General features: G+C 37.4%; 1 protein-coding gene across 2 annotated transcripts in view; it reads right to left on the reverse strand.

Moving 5' to 3' along the window:
- Positions 1 to 349: 349 nt before the first annotated feature.
- The window catches only part of LOC135208013 (putative glutathione-specific gamma-glutamylcyclotransferase 2), a 70,514-nt gene continuing 51,269 nt past the window's right edge, over positions 350 to 19,594 (reverse strand). For both annotated transcript variants that reach the window (XM_064240107.1, XM_064240106.1), the window contains exons 4-5: positions 3,396 to 3,636; positions 350 to 2,843 (exon numbers count right to left, since the gene is read on the reverse strand). In XM_064240107.1, the coding sequence (XP_064096177.1) occupies positions 2,563 to 2,843; positions 3,396 to 3,636 (522 nt within the window). In that variant the 3' untranslated portion in view covers positions 350 to 2,562. The remainder of the gene's footprint in view (positions 2,844 to 3,395; positions 3,637 to 19,594) is intronic.

Genomic DNA, 19,594 nt, shown 5'->3' on the forward strand with positions numbered 1-19,594 from the left:
AGCTCAACGTTACATGCGACGCTCAAGATTCGATCTTTTAAACGTTTAAGGCCATATTCAGGTTTCATCCCTTAACATTAGTAAACAAATATAATAAGATATATCAATATTCATCCTTGGCAGTATCGTGGGCATTCTGATATTATTCATAGTCATTACAGTGATAATGGATATAATTCAAGATTTTTTTCATTAAATAGCTCTGTGAGAAAAATTAAATAAATAATATGTATTGCCAAGATTTCTTAGATTGCAGTAATTGAATCACAGTGAATTTCATTAATAGTATCAATGAAAAATTTTTATATATATATACATATATATATTATATATATATATATATTATATATATATATATATATATATATATTATGACAGATGAATTATACAAGAGAAACAAATACTTTTCAAGACAAAGAAAATTCTGATTGCGTAATGTTTTGAACACTGAGAAACTTCTTCCTATCATTCAACTTGGTCCTTTTGATAAAAAGTTTGAATGCTGAATTTTTTTCTTTGGACGGAGAGCCATTGGCTACTTAAATAGACATAATAATAATTAATAATAAAAATAACAATAATGATAATAGATAAATGTATCCTCTCAAGATGTGGATAAAAGTTGTTGATAAAATGATAAAATTCCTAACAATAGAGACCACTTCTGATTATCATTAAATGTGTACAAAAAGTCCCTGAACAATTAACATCTTCAAATGTTGCAGGCTGCTTTCTTATGACAGAAAATAGTTTATAATAAATAGATCAGGCAATCGAGAAACCACCATGAAAAAATGAGCGAGGAAATGTGACCAGAGAAGAGAAGGCGATCCAAAACATCTTCAGGGAATGTGAACATACAAGAAATCTCTACCACGAAAAAAAAAAAAAACGAAATTCAAAACTGCATGAAGTTTCTATTTGTCTACGATATCATCGGTGCCTCTGATCTGTCTACGCAAATGAGAGTAATAGATGTGACACGACATTCTCTTGTCCTGCATATGCTCAAGGCTACACTTCTAATGACATCACCAAAAATTGTGCTTTTAGAAACACTTGGACTTTATAACAAATGTCCTGGAACACGAAGAAATGTTGTGTGTGCTTGAAATACAGCATCATACCGTACCTAGTCCCCCTCTGTAGCAAGAATGCATTCACTGTCCTCATGAATTTAAGTCATAGTTCTAATTACTATATTGTAAATCGCTGGAAATATAGTGTGAATATTGATGTGACTTGGCGTCAGCGTGACACGTCCAGTATCAAAGTCAAATTCCAAAGTCCGCCGAGGCTCTGTGGCTGAAACTATCGCCGTTTCTACACTGTAAAAGGAATGATCACTGAGCGCCCCGAACTTCCGAATTTGATTGTACATCTTTGCAATACATCTTCGCCACAAGAAGTCCTAGTCAGGGTAGAGTGGTTAGAAAAAGTACCTAGTTCGCTATTTAACAATAAAGACGTCAGATCATCTAAGATCGCACTAGTAGGAAAAGTGACTCCAGTGACAATATGATTAGGTGATACAGTTTAACAACTCGTCATAATAACCTTTTTCGATAAAGGAAAACATCAAAATCTTCGACGAAATACAAAAAACCCTAAACATTTGTGGACAATATCCTCTTGATCACTAACAATGAACGTAATTCAGCGAAAGAGAGACGTCCTTCCTAAAAGGCTTTGATTGTTCATCACATTTGTAATCATCTTAAATTATATTTTCATCTCATGAAGCTTCTGAAATTTAAAATTAATAAAAGTATGAAATATATATAATGGGATACTTCATTTCCAAGTTCATTTATGATTATTTACCTGGTATAGATCATGGCTTCCTTCACAAAAACAGAGGCATCTGCAGGCAGTGAGGTAATACCATTTGTTTATGAGTAGCGTCGCCTGCGTTACAAAGGTCATCTTCGCCATTCTAGTAAAAATCAATACTCATTATAATATCGTCACAATAGACCTAAATAACTGCCGGAGTATCAAATAGGTTACAATGTAGGTACTCTGGTACTATGTCAGTCATAGTGAAGCGTCACGTTAGTTTTATTCTGGTTCCAAAATAATGAAAATAACTTCCTATAACGTTTTCTGAATATCGTTTCTTCATTTCCTACAATAGCCTTCTGACCTTTGGATGTGTGTTTGGTATGCCAGGTAATTTGGACTTAGTCATGATATCTTATGACTATAGGATGTCATGGTACCAATAAATGTTGCCATGGGGTCATTTGATTGACTGCTTCATAAGTTGATCAAGTAATAAATAATATAACTGCATATAGAGTCCTCCCAATATTTACCATCGTCAACTGAACGAATCCAAACACCTGGAACACATTCTTGGCCTCAGTCATCTTTCACAACGACACCTGATTGAACACCTCTCCGATTCGAGTGGTTTCCCCTCTTTCCGATTCGAGTGTCTTCCCCTTTTTTCCGATTCGAGTGTCTTCCCCTTTTCCCAGTCACTAAGTGAAAGCACAGTCCTTTTCCCGGATCAGGTGGCGGTAGGTGGAGTCATCATCCTACGCCTTGAAATTAATTCTAGACGTTGAGACAACGCAGCTTCTTGGGAGGTAGTGAGGCCGAGAACTGGAAGGTGTCCCGCCTCTCTTCAGCTGGTTCCTGCGGAAGAGCTTCCGCAGCATCCACCTGCGGCTGGGGATCCCTGGGGCCTTCGCCCATAAGGGACTTCAAGCACATGTTGTTCTCTTTCACCCGGATTCGGACGAGAGCTTCCAGTGTGGCCAAATGGTCGTCGTAGCCTTCCGGAACCTTCTCTCTCATGAACTCCGCCAGTCTCAGCAGATATTCGACGTTATGTCCTGTCAAATAACACAGCAAAGTCAGTGCAAAGGAATGACACGAAGATTCCTGAAATAACAGGACATTCTCAAAACTGCAAGAAGAATGATGTTGAATGTGATCATGACAGTCTTAGGCCTAGGCCATATTGAATATGCTCATTTAAAATCGAAGACAGTGACTAGAGTAGATTCACATCACCCGTGTATCTAATGTCTGGGACAGTCCCTTAAGATGTTCGTGATTGGCTGTTGATAAGCCAATCACAGGGCTGAAAACTCTCAGTCTCTCTCGAGAGTTCACACAGGCAGGATGAATGCTCCACCTCTCCTGAGGGACACATCTTTCAAAAATATCCCCAGGAGAGGTGGAGCATACATCCTGCCTATGTAAACTCTCTCGAGAGACAGGGTTTTCAGCCCTGTGATATGCTTTTCAACACCCAATCAGGAGCGTCGTAAGGGACGGGCCTAGACATAAGATGCACTGGTGATGTGAATCTACTACAGTAGAAAGTTCATATCCCATAAAATCTGAGATCATGCATTTTGACTGAAAGACGCCCCAACTACCTGATGGTCCTGAGCACTGGGTGATTTGGGTGGCTATTTCGTGTAGGGGCGCCTGACCTGCCCATTCTCGAGATGCAGGCGTGGCAATGTATAACAAGACTGGGAAGGGCGCGAGGGATGGATCCCTGGGGAAGAAGTTCACGACGGCGGTTGTGTAGCCTCCCAGGGACACTTCCCGGTCCTCCAGATACTTCAGCGCTGCTTCCCCTGTCAGCTCGTAGGCCACGCCCCAAGTAGCGCCCTGGAATGGAGAGAAATAGGCTCTTATTCAAGTGTATTCCAGTCTCGACTGAATCAACACAGATGTCATCATTTATATATATATATATATATACGATATATATATATATATAGATATATATATATGTGTGTGTGTGTGTGTGTGTGTGTGTGTGTGAGTGTGTATCGAACAAATATCTTTTAGATCGATATAAATGATATTTATAGCTTAACATTTATAGCTATTAAAAAGTCTCCTATGTGTAAGGAAGACGAAATTAGTGTACATATATATATATATAATATACTAGACATAATCTATTATATATATATTCTGAATATATATATGATATATAGCTTGTATCATTTTATAGCTATTAAAAAGTCTCCTAGGTGTAAGTGAAGAAATTAAGTGTACACTATATATATATAGATATATATATATATATATATATATATATATATATATATATATATATATACTATAACATCGAGCTACAATATCCTTTAATGATCTAATTCACTCTACCTCGGAATTAAAATATTTTCATATATGCTTAACCGAAGGGGAATTTTTATTAGGCAATAATAGAATTGTCGGCGACCAGGCGCGAACCCAGGACACCATACAAATCCAGGAACGTCAGTGAAGCTTTTACCCTCTCCACCACCGCAAGAGGCTATAAGTTAATGCCGTCTCTCACCCTCAAATGCCTTTCGCGCTCAGGTATTCGCGGATTCGGAGCCAGCATTAACCCGCCTCGACCTCGGTAGTGTTGTAGTGCTTATGACAGCACGTAGCCATTAACATAAGTCATATCACATTACCATGATTCATATACATACATCGAACTACAAATGCCCTTTAATATCCAATTCACTCTACCTTGGTTAAGTATATATGAAAATATATTAATTCCGAGGTAGAGTGAATTAGATATTAAACGACATTTGTAGCTCGATGTATGTATATGAATCACGGTAATGTGATATGACTTATACTATATATGTATATATATATATATATATATATATATATATATATATATATAATATAATATATATATATATATATATATATCATTGATCATACAAAGACGAAACACTTTCCAAATCACAGCCATCTATAGTGCAAAAATCTTCAGGTGAGGATAGTTGGGCTGCCTACCTTAGGCCTTCTTGGACGCCATCCCATCCCATCCCAGATGGATCCTTTCCTGCCTAGCTCAAAGGGCTATCCAAACTTCCATCTGATCGATAACATCTGAAGCCCCACAAGTTCTTCAGCTTCCTCCCCCACCAGTGTGCTGAAGATATTGTTCACCCAAAAGGTAACCGATGCTTAATGTAAAGAGGTGGCGATGGGTAGAGTTTGCTCGTTAATAGCATATACCTGGCGGTGTTACTCAACGAAAGTGCTTGGTAACCAATCCGACTTTTTCAGGTTGTCACCAGGGGGTTGATATATATATATATATATATATATATATATATATATATATATATATATATATATATATATATATATATATAATTATATATATCAGACATCATAATTGCTTCACATTTCTTGCACTTGGATCCAAGGCTTTGTTGTGATAAGTGTATCCAAAAAGCGCGAAGAATTCGAGGAAAAGTGACCAGTAGAATATATATGTTTACATATATACTATATATATATATATATATATATATATATATATATATATATAATATACACACACACACACACACACACACACACACACACATATATATATATATATATATATATATATATATATATATATATATATATATATATATATATATATATACTATGTAAATCCTTTAACCCACAGTAGAAAGATGAGTGAAAGAAAAAAAGCACTTTCGGTAGTTTATGCGCTACAATTTTCCAAGTGTTCACACGGAATATAATACAAGTTGTGTACAGACTTTATATACGAAAAACAAAAACAGAAAGGGAGGGTAGGATATATTTCATATATATATATATATATATATATATATATATATATATATATATAACTTATGTCTCGTATATTTGAACCCCACATCAATCCTTCCGTGAGGGTAAACCACATGAAATAAATATTTTATTTATTCATACCCCTATTGGTGAAAGCATTACCCCAATCATGTCAAAACTTCGATGAACAAGGCCGATGCTCCCTGTCGGCCATTAAATCCCGAGTCTTGTGACCACCGAGGGAAACCTCCAGTATCAGCTATCATAATGTTGGCCAATATTGATTGTTTGGTGGCCAGAAGGAAGCTCTACCAACTTGACAGGTTTCAAAAAAGGAATCATCATGGGAGGACCTTCCTCCCACCCTCCGGCCCTGCCCGGCCCTGCCCTGCCCTGCCCGACCCGGCCCGGCCCTGCCCTATTCTCAGCTGAAGCATTTTTAATTGTTATTTCTACATCAATAACAAAGATATAACACTTTAAAAAGTTAACGACAATCTGGCTCGATGTAGTACATGGGCTTTGACGTGTTTTATATTATAATGATGATTCAGTTACATCTTATTCCTTTTACAAAATATGTAAACGCTTCAATAATGATGACAAAGTTGTCAGCACCTACGGCCTATCTCTCTAATTAAATGAGAGATAGGTTGTGTCCAGCACCTATCTCTCTCTCTCTCAAAAAAAACGACCATAAAATAAAATAAAAGCCTTCCGTTGCCTGATTAGGGCAACGACGAAACAACTCTTCCATAGCTTCCCGCAACTGCAGGTGGTCACCGAAGGCAGTAGCGAAGTAACAACGAGCTAACAATAGGGTATAAAAGCAGTAGTTAGCAAGCGCAAAAAAAATGACCTGACTGATGATGGTTACAAATACGGTGCCTAAACGAGTTGTGCGTTGGCGCCTCCCTTAGGCGTCTCTTGAGCCTGCAAGCACTCTCACCAAGCTCTCTCTCTCTCTCTCTCTCTCTCTCTCTCTCTCTCTGTGTGTGTGTGTGTGTGTGTGTGTGTGAGACACTACCAGCAACGACCTTTCATCCCATCACACTTTATTTCACAATGATAAAAAAATTCATCGACAGCCTAATTCATTTACACCAAAGGTGTGCAACCTGTGAGCTCCCTTGTTGAAGGTTTATTTAGCTAAAGGGGATGATGAGTGGATTTTACTAATTGCTGCGCAGTATTTGTTTGCAATACTTTTTTGATGTGATATACATATATAACTATACATATACATATATATATATATATATACTATATATATATATATATATATATATATATATATACTTTGCTGCATAACTAATTAGACCTAATTGAAACTTGCAACAAACTTCAGCGGCCTATTGAAAGTGGGAATTCTTTTTAAGGAGGCCCAAAGGTCAATAGTAAGAAAGACCATCTGGCACCTGTTTATAATGATTGACGAATGCTAAATAGCCTGATACAAAGAGATCAAAGTAAAGAAAAGAGTGACTAAATAAGATTTCACAGGGGTGATAAGAACAACACACGTGGGGTTCTCTTCTGTGACGGGGTTGGGGGATGGGGGGAGTGGGGGGGGACATGGGCGTCTATGAAGAAGCACATAATCACTATGGCCGATGGCTCCTCGTATGTTCCCGAGACGTGGCCAGTTTTGCTGAAGCCAACAGCTCGGGGGCCTTCACACAGGTAAAGGCAGAGATGACCTTGCTCGTTACACAGTAACAAATTACAATAACCGATATTACCCTACTAAAAAGAAAAGTTAAATTTATACATGGCAACCTGGTGTATTTCATGTACAGTCGAAAATTCATAAGAAGGTTAAAACTCTACCACCTGACATCTGAGTGAATAGTCAACTTGAGGGGCTTCGTCTTTTATCCATAAATTTCATCTTTGATAATCATTCCAATGATATTACAGAAAGTGTAAAGATAAAATTAAGAAGACTATGACTTTATCGTCGCATTATAACCCAATGATATTTACAAAGCCTTCCACTATCATTAGCAGTCAATTTCGTTGGTAGTTCGACTGCCTCGTGGGTTCACTCATAAAATCAATTTCTTGCGTTTGACTTTTATGACCAAGTTTGTGCATAAACTGCTGTTCAAGGACTAAAATGTTAAACCCCTAAATACCCTTTCCCAGATGTTTTTTTCGTTAAATGAGGCGAACAAAATTCGTTCTTCATGAAAGACAGCATAATGTTTATTGAGTGCTTTAGTGTTTACACAAATGATGTATTTCCAGTGGATGTGTGCATTATATACAAAGAACATCTGTCATTTTCTTCAATATATCTAATTACTAAACTTTTCATCACTCTTACATCTAAGCACAAAAGTTCGTGAGTGAAATCAGGACGTCATAATGAACTTCAAAAAACACTACAGCGGTCAAAATTACGAGGAAAAGTGAAAAACCGATAATCTGTCAAGGAGCCCTTCTGGAGAAATTGCGGAGCGCTAAGACCAAGAAGCCCAAGGTCATTCCAGAAGAACTTACCTGCTGAGCATCCGGATCAAATCTGAATCACCAACTATGACTGTGCGTCTGATTACGATTCCAGACGCCAGAGAAGTGTAAAAACTAGACGGAGAAGAAGAAGAAGAAAAGGGAAAAGGAAAAAAATGGTTACAAGAAAGACGAACGGGCGCAAAAACCGAAAGAACAGACCTCTGGGAACTTGGTTCATTACCAGGTAATGAGTAAAAGATGGATAGGAAAACAGACAGACAGGCAGGTGAACCCACAGGAATAAATGTATCGTCTCGAGTTAATTTACGTCAATTCTTAAGTAAACCCAGTCATGACATGTCATACATTTAATTAGGAGCAGTCGCATTTTTTATAAGCATAGTGAATTTTAAATTAAAACAGTCTTAAAATGCAGGACTTTCAACGCTTCTCATGACGTAGTGGAAAAACAGATGGCAGACCAAAACATAAACAAGGTCGCACCAATTACATAACGCTAAAACATGAACAGAGCAACACCGTTCGTCAGCCTCTTCACACGGGCTGAGTCATATGACCAAAAAACCAAGAAATTGGACAAAGTGCACCGCTTATTTTTCACGTCTTTGACACGCACCGGAGCACGTAGAGAGAAGAAGACCTCGCGTACATTCAAAAACAAACTTTATTTGTTGAAATTTTTGCTACTGACGAAAATTTTCGCTCGAGAATAAGAAGCTGGCGAGCTTTCATTTCCGATCGGACATTTGCCAAACCCATTCACTTGACAAGTAGGCAGAACTTATGAAGATGGGATGCGACCGAAGACGTAAGGAAATGAATTGTTATTGGAAGGCGTATGGCTACTAAGTGTAGATGCACCCAAAGCATCGGGGTGTTTTTACAATGCCTGCGGGTATCTTCCAGGACAGGCCAGTGATGAAATAATGAAAGATTCTCCCGTTCTCCTTTTAGAACGCATCCCAAACGAGCGCGCAGGGCTGAAACAGTCCTTGTCGCCTGTATGCATAAGGTCGAAAGTAAGAAAGGAAGTTGCACGCGGGTAAGGTCCTCGAAAGAGCCTTAGGGTAGCGGTCGGTCTACCACCTGTTCGATTTTCCCATAGTCTGCGGAGGACAATAATGAGGTAGGCAAGGGTGAACAGAGGAGAAATGCACAAGGATGGGAAAAACGGGGCCACCAATTAAGCCGATGGGAGGAGAAGAGAAGACGAAGAAAACAACTTCGCGAGTGACCAGAGAAGTTTAAAAAACACGTAAATAAACAGTGAAGCTCCCCCATCCTTCTTGGTTTCTCTTAAAAATGAACAAATCTCGATTTTTTAATAGAAAAATATAAGCAAATTAGATACAAACCGAAATTAAATCGGAAAAACAAAACCCGTCCCAGTAAACTATAGAGCAAAAACCGAAGAGCCAGTTCCTGGTATTCAGAGCAAAATTGTTTCTAGAAACTAGATATACAAATAAGGTGGTTCGAAAAGAACAGAAGGAAAGCGTATCTGTAGAATGGGAGCCTGTTCGCTGACCAATGAATCAGGTAATAATTAAGTACTAAGGCAACTTTTGTGGAGGAGGAAAAGGTCAACGCAACATCAAGAGGTCAAGATTGCCCACGAAAACCAAAATTGCACTTTATACAACGAAAAGCATAAAACTAACCTCCACGATGCAGTTGCCGTGTGATGGTATAAATTTGCATCTTCCTGACTTATTTCAAAACAATAAATATCGAGAAATAAAAGCCACAGTAGTATTAAAAATATCTATGTACAGAGTTAAAATTGATAACAATATTAATCTATATTCATTTAATAATAATTTAAAAATAATACCGGTTCTGATATTCTGTTTGATACTTCGAAAAATACAAAATAAATCTTCAGCAATACTAACCAAGCTTTGGCATTGAATAAATACTATATCAATTAAATGTTTCACAAGCAGTGAACAAAAGAACAACGTTCACGATACCAAGGAGAACATAACATCTGTAAGGTCTTTCCGACAACGATACTATTGTTCCAGAAATGGGTAAAGTTCCAAAGGAAAACGGCAATACATCTCCAGTCATCTGTTGACTTGATGTATATTCTTATACGGCTTTTATTCAGGTGGGGTGACTCAAGGTGAAGTTCCTCGTAGGGTTCTTTTGCATTACTTCCCGATGATTCAATTATAATATATATATATATATATATATATATATATATATATATATATATACATATGTATATAATGTATGTATATTATGTGTGTGTTTGTGTGGGTGTACCTTGAAAGCAAAGGCAAAATATATCCCCCCTAAACAGATCGAAGAATCTGAGGGATCTACCAATTACACAAATTACGACGACCATCATCAAATACCGAAGTAAAAACAGAAGGAGGAGAGAGGCAATTTCCTGAATGATGGTGCTCTCATAACGCCAGTGATCTGTGAAATTAATTATCCAAAAAGCAGCTCTTCCCAGACGACGTCATAAATCACAACGACAGAGCCTCCGCCTCGTCGGGAAAAATGACGAAGAATAAATGACTGGAAGCAAAACCGAGAGGGACGAAAGCCAGGATCTAATCTACGACCTGATCCAAAGCAAACGATAAAAAAAAAAGAGCATCGAAATGACGGCAGCCTCAGCTCTCGTGGAAGCTCCTCTGGGTGAGCTTCGAGCTACGCTTTAGCGAAAGACCCATCATACCAAATATGGCATCATTTTTGCCCCGTTCTCAATGACGTTCGTCGAAGGCTGGTCGAAGCCAAAAACGGCCTTGCTGCGGAGCGTTTTAAAGACGAATTTCCCCCGATGAGAGGTCGAAGCCAGAGCTCTTCGACACCTGTGCATCTCAAGACGTCGGAAACTTCCCACAAGATAAAGTTTCGTCACTCGCTCATAAGGCCCGCTTCCTTAAGATCAAATTTATCTCTCTCTCTCTCTCTCTCTCTCTCTCTCTCTCTCTCTCTCTCTCTCTCTGCCTTAGAAGTAACCTAATCATAATCTTGATTCCCTCCACCTCAATTCTACCACAAACCGTCTGCTGTCTCCATTCGCCTTATCCTCACGAGGGGTCCCCCCCACCCCCCCCACCCAGCAATTCACCCCCAAGCCTCCACGTTCGTCTGAACGTGGAAGGAAATGGGCAGAGGGGGAGGGGGGGGGGGGACGAGAAGCCCTGGGGCTCCAGGACCCTTCCTTTACAGACGTTGCCTTGCAGAGTTTGCTACTCTTGCAATCGCCATCATCAATAACTGTTGTTATCCAACATCATAACTTATGGTGTTGTACAACCATGAAAAGTCACGATTTCCATGTTATGGAAATCAACTGAAGAAGAAATGCTGTTATCATCTCTAAACCTAATGAACAATAAACAAATTACTTTCCATGAAGAACAGTTTGTGTAGATATTTGTGAACAATCTACCTTAAACACATACACACAAACACACATATATGTGTATGTGTGTTTACCCAACTCGCATTTTAGAAGCGGTGCGCTGCGTTTAGAAATAATAATACCAACCATAATAATAAATAAAAATAATAATTAATGATTTGCACAAATATTATCAGTCCAATTAACATAGATCTTATACACATCTGCCTAAATTTGGTCGATACTTGCACAAATTTTACGTATAATTTATAACGAATTACCCGATGCTGAACATGTTCTTGGAAGTGGCAAGTGTAAATTATAAATAACAAATGAATTCTCCTTTTCACCCAATTCTCATTTCTCCCTAAATCTAATCAATTGTAACAGTCATGATGACAAATTTTTGTAAAGTCTTCTTAAGACTCCACAGTAACAATACTTTCTGGTTTCATGTACATAAAGACTAAAAAAACTGGATATATTATACCATTAAAAAAAAAGCATTTAGATATCAAATACCTTCGCTGACAAGAAAGGATTTGTTTTCGGATTAAAAGGGAACTCCAGCCAGACTTTCTTTACAGAAGTATGGATGACATTTCATGAAAAAATCTGCGATATTGAGGGAGATTTTTCTCCCCTAAAGATACATTCATCTCTCTCCCAAATCCAACTACTTGTTACAATTCACGTCCTCCTCCTCGTAAAACTCGATCAAAATCCTGCCATAACAAAGGAATACACCTGAGTATAAACCAAGCAAGATACCTAACCAAAATATAACGCTCTTGGTGTTTATTATTATTATTATTATTATTATTATTATTATTATTATTATTATTATTATTATTTTCTTTAACTGTGGCGCCGATGGAAAGTGATGACCGCAAGTTTCTCACGATTCTTAAAAGACAAACAAGAAATATTAATTTGTAGTATCTTGAGCACGGTACCTCCAGTTACCCATATCAATAGCCTTGATGAAAAACAATAACTCTTCTTTATGAGCAAACTAAATGACCATGAATTTGAGAAGTGAATATCAAAAATTGGATGTCCTCATGAGAAAAGAAGACAGCTAACACACTTCTCTATGACTGCCGAAATACGCATCATCACTTCTGACAAACTTCCAAACAACAGACTGCAGACATATGAAAAAAATATGAAATTCTTCAGCGACAGGCCAAAAAGCTTCTAACTTCAAAGAGCGTAATGTATTTACCAAGAGGTAAACAAATGTAAGTTCCATTTTCCAATGCCAAGTGCCAGTAGATTCCTACTCCTTCGATCTGCGGCAGCAAAACCACCTTCATTGCGCAGCAAAAGGTCGCTTCCTGTTCTTATCAAGGGGTCCTTCCACCCTCCGAGCTGTAGCTCCAGGCTGATCGCTTGGTCACCAGGTGGGATATTGGCCCATCAAGGTTCGCGCCCTTTGCTCGTCCACTCCCAGATGTTACAGACGCCACTCACCCACGAGCTAGAGCAGCATTGATCATTTTTTCGTATTTGATCGGGCCTGGGCTACACGAGGGCACCGGATTGCGGTTCAGCTTAGCCTAGGTTCGAGCAAGGTGGGTTCGAGCGGCCTTCCCAGTGGCGATCAGCTGTTTCTCGCTAGATCCAGCGAGTTCTTCTTGAATTGTTCTTGGGCAGGTTTGTCGTTTACGACGTTCGTTTTGTCCTTTCTCACTTCGGGTTTAAACACCAGTTGAGAAACAAATGGTACTCAACGTTACGAGGCAAACCTTATATTGATATCATTTACTGTGCGTGTGTGTTGCGCCACTAAAAGCATTCCAGAACATCTTTTTTCTCTTTTTCCTTTTTTAATCACAAATCTTTATGGTTACATTTTGTTCTCTCCCTTGAGATGAACCTCTGCAAAGCGTTGCATGTCATTCGTTCTTAACTATTTGATGTCATCCAGTACTGGTAACAAAAACGTGAATGTTCTCTTATGCCCCTGCGAGGAGAACAGAGTATGGCTGATTGAAAATTAAGTCGTTCGATTCCACTGAAGCGGAAAGTTTTGCTATGGCAAATGTACCCGATAAAGACGTGCATACGCCGTCAGATTAGAGGTCATGGGAAACAATCCTCCGACTCCCTCAGGGGAGAGATCCCTTAATGCACACTTGCCTTACGATTCCAAGCTTGCTTTGAGCAAATTTGACTATCTAGGACAGGTCATATTAGATAAGACTTGGGATAAAGGATAAGGGACGATCATCATTTCCTTTTCCGATGAAGAACGAAAGGATTCACCATAAAATGATGTTCTTTTATCGACTAATTTCTTATAATCCACTTCTGGTTAGAAGCTGCATACTAATCCATTCTCTCCTACAGAGGCAGGACAAACACTAGTGACAAGCCCCAGTCCCAAAGAAAGGTGTTACAGAAATTGCAACCAACATTAGCACTCAGATGCAAGAGGAAATGTTCAAAATGATGACAGAGAACGCACAATTAATTCACTCAACTTTGTTCCAAAGTAGAACATTGTGTTTTCGCAAGAGAAAAAGTATTAGTTAGAAGCCTCATTTGTTTTTAACTTGTACGTCGTGGTTGTTAACATCATCATTTGGATACTATTTTCTTTTTTGTGCTTTCATTCAGATTAAACAATGTTTATTGAACTGCGTATTATTATTATTATTATTATTATTATTATTATTATTATTATTATTATTATTATTATTATTATTATTATTATTATTGTAGATAGGATATTTAGTAAAATGGAAACGGCATGAGACTCTCATTCCCATAAAACTTCAGAATGGGAGCAGACTTTTCCCACCGAATGAATTAAGGCCCATTGCAGACTAATTTAGACCTCCGCCTCAGAAAAGCCACAAAAATGACTCAAATAAGTACAAGTTGGACTGGAGGAATTTCCGAATTTCCACGAGCTCGGCGCTCGGTGACAAATTATGCGTTTAACCGAACTGCAGGCGCTTGAAGTGAGGATGCCAAGCCGATGACTGCGCCGCAAAAATCTGATTTGTTTGAAAAAAAGCTTTCAATCGGAGATATATTTAGTTATAACGGAAACAATATGTACTCATAGTACCGTTTCGCATATCAGATATTGTTATTTTTATTGTCATGCGATTAAGCGGTGCTAACAACTACGCAGTCATGCATCCGTTCCCACGAGGACCCCCAGATACGTTAACTCCCCGGCCCATCCCCCCCCTACGGCCCAGCTCTCTCGGTCTTCCTCCAGCTTGTCTATAAACATTCATCCATGAATTCATTTTTTAGTTTTTTTCACTACATTTCAGAAAACCATGTTCCCCAACTTTGGCTTATGCTTCATCTTATTTCTAAATAATAATTATACTAATGATACAGGATTATGTTATTTATGATGTAGACATTCATACATAACATATATTAACGCCAATTAAGGCCCAGGAACGCTTCCAAAGAAAAACAAAGATTACCTTGTGAAAGGAATGTGAATGTAAAGGTCCGCTCACGACGAGAGAGAAATCTCCCCCATTTCTCAATCAGGATATATGGACGTAAAGCCAAACTCGGAAACCAACATACCAGACACGTGAGATGGAAACTAAAAATAGGCAACCCTTGCACTGAAGGTCCCCACCTCAGGATAAAGATGCAAGCACGTCCATGCAAGCACACGCACGCACACACATATATATATATATATATATATATATATATATTATATATATATATATATATATATATATATATATATATATAAGTGGATGGTGTCTAGCGGAGATGTTCATTAATAAAAAAGTTCCAAGTTTTCCTGGAATTCCAGTCCTCATTGTTAAGTATTCCACGGATACTTGACAATGAGGACAGCTAGTCCAGGAAAGCTTGGAACTTTTTTTTATAATAAATAAATAAATAAATAAATAAATAAATGTTATTATTATTATTATTATTCTTATTCTTATTATTATTATTATTATTATTATTATTATTATTATTATTATTATTAAGTAGATGAAAACCTTTTCTTTTATATGGAAAAAGCCCACAGGAACCACGTACTTGGAATTCAAGCTTCCAAAGAATATGGTGTTCATTTGGAAGAAGACGTAGTAAAGGAATATACAGAGAGAAGGGATCTTCACCGTATTAAAAAATAATAAATAGATACAAATGTACTGAAATGCATAGATAATAATAATAATAATAATAATAATAATAATAATAATAATAATAATAATAATAATAATAATAATAATGATGATGATAATAATAAATAAATAATTTAATTTCTTGGTCTCCTATCCAAGCATTGACCAGATCAAACTACTTGGACAGAGATAGACACGCCGTAAAGCCACAGGCAAAACAGCGCATAAGTAGTCCGTCGCAAATGTTTGCCAATATCTTAGAAAAGAAAAGATAACATTGCAATAAAGGAAAGTATATTTTCAAGTGTCTTCATTATTGTGAAATACGAAATGGTGTCATTGCATTAAGGATTATCCATTTCAGCTCCATCAATATTGTGAAATAAGAAGTAATACGTCTCAGATTATTTATGGGCGTTTCACTGAAGATCCTCTGAATTGAAGAAGTGATTCGTGGTAATTCGGGAAGCGTCATAAACTACAGATTACTGGCCGCGTGTCAACCCTGATATGCGTTAAAGTTTCCAGATATTTATGTAGCATACGTCAAGCTGTTATGCCGCTTCAATTAAATTATAGATTACACTTGTCGTTAGTGGCGATTTTAGAGTACTTGGCCCATTCTCCTTGGTGTATCCCTCGATCGTCACTTGTTCCACAAGGAGAAGCAACGGCCGACTTCGTTAGTTTTAGTTTGGCCTGGTTTATCTGTCTTCAAATCGGCCTGCTAGCTAGCATCAGCCTCTTATCTTCCAGATATCATTCACGCTCTTGATAAGATGAAGTCCACAACTGTACTCGAGATTTCTATCATTCCCTTCCATATTAGCGAGCAAGTAACCAACCGAGGCAGCAGAATTAACTTTACGGTTCATTTTCATTAGCCTAATTGCTCGCTCTCGGTCAGGTTAGGTCAAGTTCATCAATAACGGTCGGACACAAACACACTTCCAGATAAGCAATCGGAAGAATTTGTAGTTCATGTCGGAAGCGAAAGATTAATTTAAAGGATATTCAGCAGACTCTTACCTATGCGCAGGCTTGCAGCGTATTATTATTATTATTATTATTATTATTATTATTATTATTATTATTATTATTATTATTATTATTATTATTATTATATTATTATTATTATTATTATCTTTGCATTTTCATTACATTTTATCTATTTATTTATTTTTTTAATATGTGAGATCCCTTCTCTCTGTATATTCCTTTACTTCGTCTAACTTCTTCCAAATGAACACCATGGTCTTCGGAAGCTTGAATTCCAAGTCAGTGGCTCCTGTGGGTTTGTTCCATATGAATAGGTTTCATAATAATAATAATAATAATAATAATAATAATAATAATAATAATAATAACGATCCCAAGATCCCTGAAAAGGAATCTGGAAAAACTAGAGGCTGAAGTAGATCCAGGACTCATGCAGAAGAGTGTGATCCTAGAAACGGCGCACAATGTAAGAAAAGTGATGGACTCCTAAGGATCCCCACACTATAAATACCACCCAGTCGAATTGGAGGACTGTGATAGACCAAATAAATAAATAAATAATTTAAAAAAATTATAACAATGATATAAGTGAATTTAAGACCACCGAGTCACATTTCCAACTCCCGTAAGGCTTGCCCTAAGAATTTGTCCACAATATCAGGTAAAAATGAAAGTAAGGTTAAGTTGAAGCTGAATATCTAGGACGGAAGAGAACACAAGGAAAGACAGAAAAGGAAAGCACAGAAAACCACGTAGCTGGAGCAAAGTGGATCACAAAGAACCCTTAGTACCTTTTTAGAAGGACTGCAAGAAAGTTAATTGACCTTACGGGTATCAGCAACCAATATTAAGATCCTGTACCCCTCTCGACCATGAATGTGATCGACTAAGTACAAGGTAAAAACTAATAAACGGACCTAGTGTTTTCCATTCCCTAAAACGGGTCTCGATATATATATATATATATATATATATATATATATATATATATATATATATATATATATATATATATATATATATATATATATATATATATATATATATATATATATATATATATATATATATATATGTATGTATGTGCTTACACGCACACACACATTATATATATGAAGAAAAGGAGAACCAGAGGAAGAACAAGATCAATTGATAACAAACTCTTACCTTGCATTGTTAAAACACACACAGTAAAATTGCCATTCACTCAGCTCTTACATCAATCTTTATAATAAGGGCCCTTTCATAATTAACCGTGTTATTTGACATGTGTAACAGTTGACAATCAAAACCCTAAAGCTCACTTATTTCTCTTTTTTTCTAATTTCTTTAGGATTAAAATCCAACAAGCTCTTCGGACAGCCGCTTTCAGTGCGTCACCAGTAAATGGCCGAGTCCATATTCGACGAAAGGTAAATGTTGAGATACAGGAAAAACTTTCCTACTTGTCCCGTTAGGAAAACCGGCATCGAAGGTAACGTCATCTCGCATGGGGCTCAGGTTTACGCAAGAACACTTTCCATATATTTCTCGAAGGAGATTAGGGCGAAGCAACTTCATAAATAGCAACCCAGAGATCATCGATTGCATCATGCAGTCTTGTCGTCACATAACATGGATCTTTCCTAAATAGCGACCCCTACGGGTTTTAAACCCGGTATGCATTCACCTTTGCGACGTGTTTAGTACAAGCCCGTAGGGGATGACCGTAAAAACATAAAACAAAAGGCTGTCAATATCATAAAGATAATGAAATATTGGTCCAATCTTGGAAAGATCCTATAACATTGAGTGTTCTTAAGCTAATTTATCTAAAATTAAATTAGTAAAACTCAAAATTTTAATTACCCTGGTGTGAAAGAAACATCGCCAAAATATTAGTCCTAGAAAACCGCTACCTAGGAAAGATCTTATAACATTAGGTGTTCTTAGCTGTTAGAGACCAAATAAGTTAATTGATCTAAGATTAAATGAAAAAAACTCAAAATTATATCACCCTGGTGTGAAAACAGCACCGCCAAAATATTCTGCCAAAAGAATGATTCCTCGCATCATCCACAAGTTAGCAACAACAACAGACAACAATCGAAAAAACAAAAAAAAACAAGAAGCTGTGTATCACGTCCGGTATTATGCAGATCCTCGTATAGAGAAGAACGAAGAAAAGTGGCACTTAAGACCCGAATTCCCAGCTATGACTGAAGGATATGACCCTCAGGGCCAAGTGAATGATGCTGCCAAACCTCTTGAAAACAGAGAGAGAGAGAGAGAGAGAGAGAGAGAGAGAGAGAGAGAGATTGTAAATAATGCTCTGACCTTGAAATCGCCAGTGGGGTTGTCTGGCCTACTTCGCTGAGCGTAAAGATCCTTAAATAAAGATAAACAAAGAAAGAGAGAGAGAGAGGGACAGAGAAAGAGAGTTCCTTATAATTATCATTATCATTAGTCGGCAACATGCCCAAAAGACTTTTAAATTGCTAAGCACGATTCCACAGTAAAGAAAGCAGACAAGACAAAATGAAAAAAAAAAGACAAAACATAACAATTGCATTCTATGATACTATTTTTAATAACCAAAACAACAGAGCATAAAACTCATTCGTTGTTGCAAGGATTACATAATCAGTATATATTATATATATATATATATATATATATATATATATATATATATATATATATATATATATATGTGTGTGTGTGTGTGTGTGTGTGTCATGGAATGGGATTACATCATACAATCCCTTCAAGAGAAAAATAGAAACATGATGGATAGTGAAAAAGTAAATAAGAAATTTTTCTGATCAGAGCAGGACTGAACACCAACACGCCAAAAAGCAAAACATTCATCACGACCCTTTTTCCACGGGAGAGGACAGGACTTGAGGCGTCGTCAAAAAGGACAAAACGCAGCCTGTAGTATCTATCCCTTTTAGCAAAGGGGCTGCTTCTGCTGCTGCTGTTGGCGAAGAGTCGCCAAACTGGATATGGTAAGTGGTTGAACGGAACAACAAGACCTTAC

The sequence above is a fragment of the Macrobrachium nipponense genome, chromosome 34 (genome assembly GCF_015104395.2).
Source record: "Macrobrachium nipponense isolate FS-2020 chromosome 34, ASM1510439v2, whole genome shotgun sequence".
Lineage (NCBI taxonomy): Eukaryota > Metazoa > Arthropoda > Malacostraca > Decapoda > Palaemonidae > Macrobrachium > Macrobrachium nipponense.